The following is an 11,085-nucleotide window of genomic DNA, read 5'->3' as shown; positions in this document are numbered from 1 at the left end:
TGAAAGCCAGTATCAATATCAATATCAATATCAGATTAAAGCTTATCCTGGCTTATATGAACATATCCCTTGACTCCCAGTTAGGCTTACACACCTAATCTAAAAGTTATGAGAAACTGTATAGATTTGCTTTCCTTAAAGAGGAGGAACATTTTCCATCGCTCGCTTGTTTTTTTTTTTTTTTTTTTTTTTTTTTTTACAAAAGGGTGACAACAACAAAAAAACGCTGGACACCATTGGTTTATTGCAATATTTCACTAGGTCCATTTTTGTGTAAATATATTTTGTCAGATGAACAATGAGTCATAAATAGCAGGCCTATAAATTGCTTTTGGAGTAAGACAGAGCCACTGAGGGGCTACCCGAAGACGTTGTCCTGTAGACTCCGGCGCAGCAGGTGGCGCTAGCGGCTTCTCCGACCGCGTATCAACACGCAGAAGAAGAGAAGCGAGCGGCCCGGAAGGACACAGCCTTTCTCCAGAAGGACGGAGCCGTGAAGTCGGGAGCCGTGCTGTCAGAGTTAGCCGCGGAAAGATGCTCACCAATATCTCTAATGTCCTGAGAGCCTGCGCCCACAGAAATGTAAGTACCCGCTCTTGAAGTGCAACACGTTCCCCCTCTACAAAAACCACTCGGTGCCAAAATTAAAGTTAACATGGGCCTTCTGACCTTGCCAGTAAGTAAGGCCGACTGGTAACTACTTAGCTTGTTTGGCTAACGCAACAGCCCAAGAACAGTTTGTACACAAGTTAGCGTCATTCATGTTTTAGTGTGAGGCTCTGCAGCGGGTTAATTTCATAAAACTTTACATTACACTTTGTTCCGGTCAGAGAATGGAGAAGACTGACTGTTGTAAAGGTGTTTTCACAGCTTCTGTGTGGTTTTAAGGTGTAAACAGTCCTCAATGATGAAAAAACACGGAGAGCCGTTGGTCCAGCGTAAAATAATATAGATGCATATTTATCAGCCTCATGTCTGCGTGGCTGCCATGTGTATCTGGTCAATATACCAGTGGATAATGTGTGATATGTTGGCTGATTTTGGATGCAATTTAATAAGCTCATCAGTTGTTTGTCAGTGTCTTTCCCCACGGGTGTGTCCTGTCAGAAGGTAGGTAGGTAGGTAGGTAGGTAGGTAGATACTTTATTCATCCCGCAGGAAATTCACATTTTCTTCAGCAGTATCCACAGATTACAGATTAAGTAAATTTAAAAAAAAAAAAAAAAAAAAAAAAAAAAAGAAATAAAGAATAAGATCTAAGTATAACAGAATAAGAATAACCTAACAACAGAACAACAGAATAACCTAAGTACAACCCAGTGTGCAAAAAGCAATGTGCAACAAAAAAAACCCCAGAAAAAACCGTTTGCATGGGTGTATAAAATGTGCAGAGAGGTAGGTCAATGTGCAAATTTAGAAGAAATATACAGCATACATATGATAAATAGCAGTAAGCAATATAAACACTATGAACAAGGATTATAAAAAGATAGGAATATGAACAATTTCAACAGAAGTGATTTTTTTTCAGCCTCTGTTGTTTACCATGCATGACATCAGTTGTAGCTTTTGGTGAAAACTGTTGTATGTTCACTGTTTCCTTTTTTCTCCAATCCCCTCCCTTTTACCACTGCAGGGGGCCGCGGTGGTCATGTCAGCACGCACATATGCTGACTTCACAACCCAGGCTAGCTTTGAAATAAAGGTAAGCTCCAAAAGTCAACTTCATTATTATTATTTAATTTACTAAACTGTGCACATTACAGATGAGTCATATTTGTCCTGCTCCCTCCTGCAGAAATGTGATGTCCACAAGCTGGACGATGCCCCGGCCACAGAGGTGGTGCTGACCCGTGAGGAGGGCCTGCAGTACTACCGCATCATGCAGACCATGAGGCGCATGGAGCTGAAGGCCGATCAGCTCTACAAGCAGAAGATCATTAGAGGGTTTTGCCACTTGTATGATGGCCAGGTTGAGTACCAAGGGATTTTTTTCCCTCTAATATATACAATTCCAATGTATAGAGGGTGTCATTTTAACACAAGAAAAATAATTTATGTTTACCAGTATTTAAAATGGAGAGACTTTTGCAGAAGGATTGATGGTACTGAAGTAAAACCTCCTTTGAAATTAAAGTCAAAATTCACTTTGGATATCTACTGAGAGCATAGTCATTTTGCACAGATGTAATAACCCAATTACTTTTTTTTTTTTTTTTTTTTTTTTTTTTAAATGCCAAATATACAAGGTCTGATTACAGTGTCTTTTACGCCATGAATTTTAAAGTATTTGGGAATGAAACTGTACATATGTAACAGCCTCTCTGAACATCAGTATTGAACATGCTGTAGTTGACAAGAATGCTAATGTACGTCTCTAAATGAGCTGTTTGCTTTATCTTCATAGGAAGCTTGTGCTGTTGGTATTGAAGCAGGAATTAACTTGACAGACCACCTGATCACTGCCTACCGTGCCCACGGCTACACCTACACCAGGGGCGGGACTGTGAAAGAAATCATGGCCGAGCTCACCGGTGAGATGGCACATCTCAACATTTCAGTGATGTTGAATAACTGAGCTCTAACCTTGAGTTATTTTGTCTCTGCATTCTTTTATCTTGTCTTTCTGTGCTTTTTTTTTTTCCAGGCCGGAGAGGAGGTATCGCAAAGGGCAAGGGAGGCTCCATGCACATGTACACCAAAAACTTCTACGGAGGAAATGGGATTGTTGGAGCTCAGGTAATCCACATGAATTGTTTAGCAGGGTGGATCAAGCTCGAGGGGTCAAGCAGACCTTTACCCTGCGAGTCTTGATGCCTTCAGTTGCCTGGCCTGATTTCAGATCATCCCATTCAGCTTTTACAGTAGGGTGATAATGAGATTGGACAATATTGATTCACATGATGTGGGTCAGTGTAAGCCTCAGTCAATCTGGTGTTGTTGAGGTTGGTTTTATCAGTGCCTAAAAGTGCTTAAGGCAGTGGTAGATCTGGGATTATAGATTTTACAGTGGATACTGTGGAAATGTAACGGGCCTAAAAGTAGGTGATATTTAACCGTGCCTAGTGTGTGTATATTCCAGTACATCCTGGATTGCGTACCATTTTGTTAGAAACTGTAGGGGAGGAACCAGGAGGAACGAAGGAACTAGTTCCCAGAAGTTGTTGACAGTCTCAGTTTTGTAACGTGCCTTAGGCTACATTGAACATGAGCACCAGACAGTCCCCATCCACACTAAAGTTTTTGGTAATTTTTGTAGTAAATTCATTACTTACTCCTCTGCAGGTTAAGAAACTTCTATGATGTTTGGACTCATGAAACCCACTCAAAAAATACATGTTGGACAACGTGAAAACAAGGCTCTTTATCTTATTTTTTAGTCAGAAATCTGCAGTAGTAATGTTGTAACTATCATTAATTAATTGATTTGCATGAAGTACCACTTTGTGTAATGCTTTACATATAAAGATTAATACAATAACTGCCCGGTATTCACAGGTTGTGCTCCAAATGTAACCTCAGCTGTTTCTGAACGCTCTCAGGTCCCTCTGGGTGCTGGTGTCGCTCTGGCCTGCAAGTATCAGGAGAGGAATGAACTGTGTGTCTGTCTTTATGGTGACGGTGCAGCCAACCAGGTATGGCATGGAAATAACACTGTGTGCATGAAGTTCATATATTGAACTGAGACCCTTTCTAACCTGTCTGTATAAATCAGCAAAACATGCATGTAGTATCTATTGTACATTTTACTGTAAACAATGAAGTCTTGAAAAATATGTGATCTTTTTCCACATTACAAAAACATGTGACCAAATATACGTTTCACAGGGTCAGATCTTTGAAACATACAACATGGCCGCTCTTTGGAAGTTGCCTGTCATCTTCATCTGTGAGAACAACAAGTACGGCATGGGTACCTCAGTCGAGCGAGCGGCAGCCAGCACGGACTACTTCAAGAGAGGAGACTTCATCCCTGGTCTCAGGGTATCGCTCTTTCGCTTATCGTTTAATGACGGTTACAGTATTGTAACCCTAGTTCTCTGAGCACAGACAGAGCCCTCTACTGGACTCTTAGGGCTCTATCTTTCACACTGTGTTACCCGCCACTACCCGCTACCTGTGAATTACGCATTTAGCAGCTTCCACTATCCCTAAACGGTATCTTGCGGCAACACTACCCGCTATACATTATGCCGACTCCGTTATTTGTGCCTGGAGGTGTGCCCGTGGGCGTGTTTATGCGCTTTCTCTACAATTGTTATCTTGACCACACACATTAGGGAAAGCGTATAGCGGGTCCTCAAAACCACCCACTATCCCATTTGGGCTTTTACAAGAGCGCGCCCAGGTGGCTTCAATGCACGTCCACTTGGACACACGTGGACATGCACATGCGACTCCACCTCCCCAATTAACTCGCCTATAAAAAGCCACCTTGCTTTAGCCTCAGTTGATCCCCTGAGAAAATGGCAGAGATAGTACTAAATCACGACCTTCCTCTCTCCATCACTGCTTTCGATTTGCGGATTTGGGATAGCGCAGCCTACTCTTAAAGGCAATGACACCTGGCACACTCATTGATTTAAATGGCGTAACGCCCAAACCATGCCTATGCATAATGTAACGGATAGCGCAGGTGTGCAAGATAGCAACTTTTGCGGGGGAACGCCTCTTACGCAATGCTAAATCCCCAACTAACTGGTTTAGGGACTCTGACGCAAGATAGGACCCTTAGGGTAGTAGCTCTCTGTTGGGTGACCACATGTGAACGGGTGAAATTCAGAGCAGGGAGGTTGGTGGTGGGCATGGCCTCCAGTACAATACATTCAGTGTCAACAAACAGTAAAACACGTGAGAGTCAGAACTCATTGTTTGAAATTGGTACCGAATGACATTGGATACCAAATCTTGATACCATGGCATCTTTTGATATTCAGTAGTATTTAAATAATTCCATCGGTGCCATAAAAGCATCTAAGTTCATTACCAAGCCCTACTCAGGAGCCAGTCCTGGAGGGGTTGGCCTGGCATGGGCCTTGTGCCTGTTGCTCCTGCCTACTGAGATAAGGCTTCCTAAAAATGGGGAATTGTTCAGGGTTGCGTTTAGCTTTGCTGAATTCAGCACAACTCCCAGCTGCCGTGGCTGTGAAGTGCTCTTCTTCCAGTTGACAAGGTCTGTGTGAACCAACGAGGTCGTCCAGATAAAAGAAGACCTGTATGTCCTGGTGGTGCACCACGTGGAGCACTGTATCCACACCTTTGCTGAAAGTGTGGGGCACCAGGGAATAGCCAAACAGTCGTACGCTACTCGCTGAAACACATAATTTTCTGTGTTTCAGCGCCACCCTGGCATGAAAGTACACATCCTTCAAGTTGATGGTGATGAATCGGTCGCCTGGCTGCACCAAATCCAGTAACCTCCTCATGTTTGATATGCACAGCGTTCTGTGGATGATGCGTTGGTTTAAAATGGCAGCTGACTGGTGGGGGTGTGATCGGTGGAGGCAGTGTGAGCCCGATGCGATCCACTCCGACAGTCAAAACAGGAACTCCCTGGCTTCCAATGGCAACTTGTTGAGAAGAATTTCATCTCAGAGAGGTTACCCAAAGACTCCAGTAGAGTGTAGGAGCCTGTGTGAGACTGAACAAGGTAGATTAACTGAGCACACAAGCTCTTTAAGGTAGTCAGAATAAGGTAGGATAGTGTGAGGCAGGGCGTTAAAGAGTGGACTGACATAGAACTGTAATTCCTCTCTTTTCCTTGTCCATCACTATAGATGTCTCTTTGTTTAAAATTGCCAAAAGTATTGCTAGCGATTGTTGTCCTTCTAACTGAACACCAGTCCAGCTTGCAATGGATGTTAAATTTTATTTCATTAATATGAACAAATTTAGATAAATTCGCACCCGTTTCTTTGCTGGACAAGAGGCACATTTATCTAATAAAATGGGGACGTGGTCTTTTGTCCAGGTGGACGGGATGGACGTCCTGTGTGTCAGGGAGGCCACCAGGTTTGCAGCTGATCACTGCCGATCAGGGAAGGTGAGCCAAATTTTTGATATTGTATCTGGCAGTAAACGTGGCTTTTTGTTTGTTGGCATTTCTTTGTTGATCGTGTCTGTTTCTGCATGTGCAATCAGGGTCCGATCCTCATGGAGCTTCAGACCTACCGTTACCATGGACACAGTATGAGTGATCCAGGTGTCAGGTGAATGCTCACTTTTTTGATCTACCGTATAATTATAATTTCTGTATTCTTTGCAATTGGTGTATCCATCGTTATTACTTCTGTTTTTATTTTATTTTTATTTGTTCTATTTAATTTTTTATCGAGCTACAGTTTCAGTTACTTTTGCTGACCTACAAATGTTATCTGCACTGCGCTGCCGCCCCTCACCCCTGCTGGGTCCCACAGTAGTCCTCATGCTCTCTCCCACCCGCTGTAGTGGCCCTGCAATGTCCTGACCACAGCCTAGACACACACGGCTTACATTGGTATTGTAGGATTTCCCCCACTACTAAAAACCGCCTGACATCCAGGGGAATCACAGCAAAGCGGTCAGATTTTCTGCTAGTCCATACGCAGAAAGATTTTGTGTCTCTTTAATGGGGTAAAGGGATTGTATTATATCTTTGTAACCTCAGTACGCAACAGAATTGAAGTACTGGACCATCTCCATTGCCTAAAACTTTAACTTTGAGTTGGTGTCATCTTAGTATGGTGGTGTTAGTGCATCCCTGCCACTACCCTGCAATGCCCCTGTCTCTCCCATCCCAGCTACCGCACACGTGAGGAAATCCAGGAGGTCCGCAGTAAGAGCGACCCCATCTCCATGCTGAAGGACCGGATGCTCAGCAACAACATGGCCAGTGTGGAGGAGCTCAAGGTAGGTCATATGTTTTTGCAGTAACAAATTTTGACACTAAAATAATGTTACTGCAGTGACATTATATTACCCTTGAAACAACATGCCAGGTCTAAGTGTCTGCTAGTGGAGACAACATTTTAATGTCAGGTTTAATTGTAATCCATGAAAATCTAGATCATTTATAAAAATTAGGGATGGACGATGTAAAATGATTGGCCAACACAATAACTGATATTAACATCACTGTTATGGCCGATAACAGATATTTACCGATGTTGATATGATTTATTTTGTGCATACTGAAAAACGTGAATTTGAAAAGAGTTTTTTTTCTCTTTGTTCCCAAAGGAGAAGCCCATAAATCATACATTTATTGCATTGTTTCCTCTCAACAAGTTACAAGGCCACCATAAAAAAACAAAAGTAAAAGTAAAACTCTAGATAAATTCTAGATAAAAATTAAGTTATTGGATGCTGGGAATGAGAGTAATCAACATGAAGGTCAGTCATTTAAGAGATATCTTCAGGCATTTTGTTCAGTTTATACCACGGCCTCTTCCCAAACGTAAACAGAAAGCATGTTCAGTCATCTTTTTCCTAGTTTAAAACTAGTGTTATTTGGGCTTGTGTCCTCGTTCTTGCTACCTTTTTGTAATGCAGTTAATTTGCAGCTTGTGTACTGACTTGACAACCCATATGTGCCAGACCTCATGTATAAACACTGCACACACAGACATGATGGGCACAGCACTTTCCACACAAACACTGGAATTTATCAAACAACAAACTTGACATGAGTTGTGCACACCCGTACGGACACTTTGACACATCCATGCACACACACTGGGCACAGTGAGAAATGGAGAGTTTTGTGGCAAAGCAGTAAAAAAAAATAAATAAATAATAATTACACAAATCCCAGAGAAATGTCCTAAGTTGTTCCTTGTCTAAATGCTGTCGAGTTTGCTCAGAAAGCAACTCCCTGTCGGCAGTGAACTTTCATTCCAGGCTCATATGTTGCGTGTCACAGTTAATAGCTACAAATTTAAAGTGTCAACTAACTGGACTGAATGCCACAACTTTATTCATGCATCACAAGTGGCGTTTCATTAACCACCCATATGTACTTGTCCAAGTTTGTGTGCTCGTCACATTTTATTGTGGAATCTACATGCTGCTAGATGATATAAAATTACACACCATTCTCATAACTAAAATGATTTATTAATTTGTAGCTACCGCAGTTGCCTTGTGGTGGAAATTGGTGGCTGTTTGAAATCATTGTCAGGGCCCTGATGGCATGTTGTGATGGTGCTGTAGCTAGAAGTATTCCTGACGATATCCCCAATTTCAAAATTCTGTTATAAGCAAGTTTGTGATACAAAATTATGATAATATACATGATGGACCTCTGCAGTCTCAGATCTAAGTTTGCATTGTTTGAACACCAGATGTTGTTAAGGCTGCCAAGTTTTAGCTTTCAGGTCATCACACTTCCTGTGAGCCCATCTTAATTTACCACTAGTTTTCATTTTGCCACTGACAAAACAAAGATTGTTTGCCAGCCTAGCCTTAGAGCCAAGTGCTGCACCCTGTAAAACTGCAGTCCCTTGTGTATATCATTATGTCATTGTAGTTTCCAAAGTCTTAAAAATGTAGCTGTCTCCATTTAAATTACTTTTGTAGTGAAAAATGTCCTTGGTTGTGCCAGTGTATACTTAACTTCAGGCTTATTTGGGAATGAAATTGATCTTAAATTTAACTTGAACTGGTATTAAAGAATTTGATCAGAGTTTAAATTGTTACTTAAAGGAATCAGTGCTCACCCTGTTTATGGTTTGTGTGATGTTTTTTCAACCTTAGAAATGGCAAGGATTTTTTTTTTTTCAGTCATAATTGTCTTCTTAAAGATTGTAATCAAAATGTGACATCTAACTGTAAACTCAGTATTATGCATTAAAACAAAATTTTTAGCTGAATGTATTGCTTCATCCATAACTTTTCTTGATTTTTTTCTAACCAACTCTCTTTGATCTTCCCTTACCTGTGTCCCGTGTGTGTAGGAAATTGATGTGGAGGTGAGGAAAGAAATCGAAGACGCTGCACAGTTTGCCACGACAGACCCTGAACCCCCTCTGGACGACCTGTGCAACCACATCTTCTCCAACGAGCCCCCCCTGGAGGTGCGCGGCACGAACCCTTGGACCAAGCTGAAGTCTGTTAGCTAAAGTTTGTTCATCCCTTCTTAGTCGCCCCCACACAGGAGTCTCCAACAGTAATACATGTATGTCACTCTCTTCTGGTTCACATATCATCCCCTCGACCTCGTGCCTCACACCCAGAGCAAACTATGCTATTTTTGAACCATCAGAGTTATTAAATACTTTATAATTTATTATCATTATCATCTTAACAGTAGGGGCCAAATTCACAAACATGTTTTCAGAATGAAAGTATCAAAGACGGACAAGAAAATGGTTAACGAAGGAAAATCCTCGTGTCTTTGAAGATTTTTGCCAATTATATAGGTCACTCCTCTGCTTTACATTTTTCCTGATGGTGTCTGCACACAGCTGAAATATCAGGCCTCACTTTACTACCTTGAGATGAAGCCAAATGCAGCCATTTTAATTGTACTGTATGTAAAACAACTCCTACATACGTACTACTATGAAAGTTTCTGGTGCTAGATATTCCATCACAGCAGAATGGTTAGGGCAAAGGGAATCTGCAGACAGTGGTAAATGGGCCACCACTCCAAATAACACCAGTATTCTCCTTTTAATAGCATCACAAGTGCAATTTTTGCTGTTTTTTGTGCCATGATTTGTCACAGAGACATCAGTTTGTGACAAATCTTGCCACACCACTCCCTCACAACTCTTTACTTGTGCCCTTTTTTTTTTTTTACCTTAGGATATTTTTTGCTCACTCACCTCATGTTGGGACTTTCATTCAACTTTCTGCCATTCAATTCACCATTCCTGACCGTGGTGGATTATTTCATTATATCTGTTATCCTTTTGATCTCAGCTTATCTAGAAAGTACAAAGTCTCAAAACTTTTTTTAATGGCTAAGAACAATATGTCATAAATATACACAGTGGTAAGACTGAATCCATAAGGGATATAAGGGGACATCTTGCATCTTATGCTGTATTTCTGTGACCACGTTGTGGCAAAACATTTCTGCAGTGGCATATCCGTTAAAAAAAAAAAACATGGTTCAAATTAGCACTTACTGCATGAAGCAAGCTTACACATTAGCTTGCCAGTTTTCATACCAGTTGTTTGAGAAAGTATGGCAATGGCTGCAATGTCTTACAGGTTAGCAGAAAGAGAAAGAAGGTCTTTCCTCAGTAATATGACAAGCGTTTAATGAAATAAGTCAGCAAACAATCTCATTGTCAGTGTACAGTACTGTTCTTACTGAATTGACAAACACTATGAGAGCGTTTGTGGTTGTAAACTGTTACATAGCAGATGCCAGAGTATGCAGGGAAATGCAACTTTGGAAACAGCGGGTGTATATGTGTGTACCCTTGCAATAAAAACATGGGAAAGTGTTCTGTGTGCGTGTTCATGTTTGTCTTTACTGTAGACAGGCGACTGGTGTCTCCCTGCCCTCCAGCCCCCTCGCAACCCATGACTAGGATAAACAAGACAGATGGATGGATGCTGGTGTTTTGTTTGTTTGTTTTTTTTTGTACACCATTTGGGAAAACTGTCTACAAATAGCCATTATCTTAGTAGGAATACAGAATCAGTGCATAAAACACAGGCATACTTCACCAGAGCACAGTTATTGGTCTGTAAGTGCAACAGTGCATCATTTTCATGTTCATACCTTTCCAACTCTCTCTAACAACCAGTGCAGGTAACTTCAGCAAACTGAAGAAGAGAAGGATGTATTTCAAAATTAGGAGAGATGTACAGTTGTGGTTGAAAACACTGGCGCTTTCTTCTCTTCAAATTAAGTATCACTTCATACAGAAAAATTATTCAAATAATAAAAAAAATGGGTCTACAAACTGTATGTCTGTATGGAACAAAAAAAGCAAAAAGTGCCAAATCTTCAAATGTTTGGACCCTATCACAGCACCGCTGATCCTATACATACACCTAAGTTGGTACAACATGTATGAGTGTAATTACATGGTAATACAATGGGAAAAAGTGTATTGCATTTGAATGTTATAGTAATACACTGGAGTA

General features: G+C 41.2%; 1 protein-coding gene across 1 annotated transcript; it reads left to right on the top strand.

Annotated features, from left to right (window-relative positions):
• Positions 1-443: 443 nt before the first annotated feature.
• LOC115371508 (pyruvate dehydrogenase E1 component subunit alpha, mitochondrial-like) lies at positions 444-10,436 on the top strand. The gene is made up of 11 exons (XM_030068923.1): positions 444-582; positions 1,637-1,705; positions 1,799-1,972; positions 2,408-2,534; positions 2,648-2,739; positions 3,543-3,635; positions 3,829-3,984; positions 5,972-6,043; positions 6,142-6,209; positions 6,780-6,888; positions 8,934-10,436. Exons 1-11 carry the CDS (start codon positions 535-537, stop codon positions 9,096-9,098), a joined length of 1,173 nt encoding a protein of 390 aa, XP_029924783.1. The 5' UTR covers positions 444-534; the 3' UTR covers positions 9,099-10,436.
• The last annotated feature ends 649 nt before the right edge of the window (positions 10,437-11,085 follow it).

The sequence above is a fragment of the Myripristis murdjan genome, chromosome 14 (assembly GCF_902150065.1).
Source record: "Myripristis murdjan chromosome 14, fMyrMur1.1, whole genome shotgun sequence".
NCBI lineage: Eukaryota > Metazoa > Chordata > Actinopteri > Holocentriformes > Holocentridae > Myripristis > Myripristis murdjan.
Note: the sequence above shows the minus strand (reverse complement) of the source record. Positions and strands in the feature narration are given on the sequence as shown.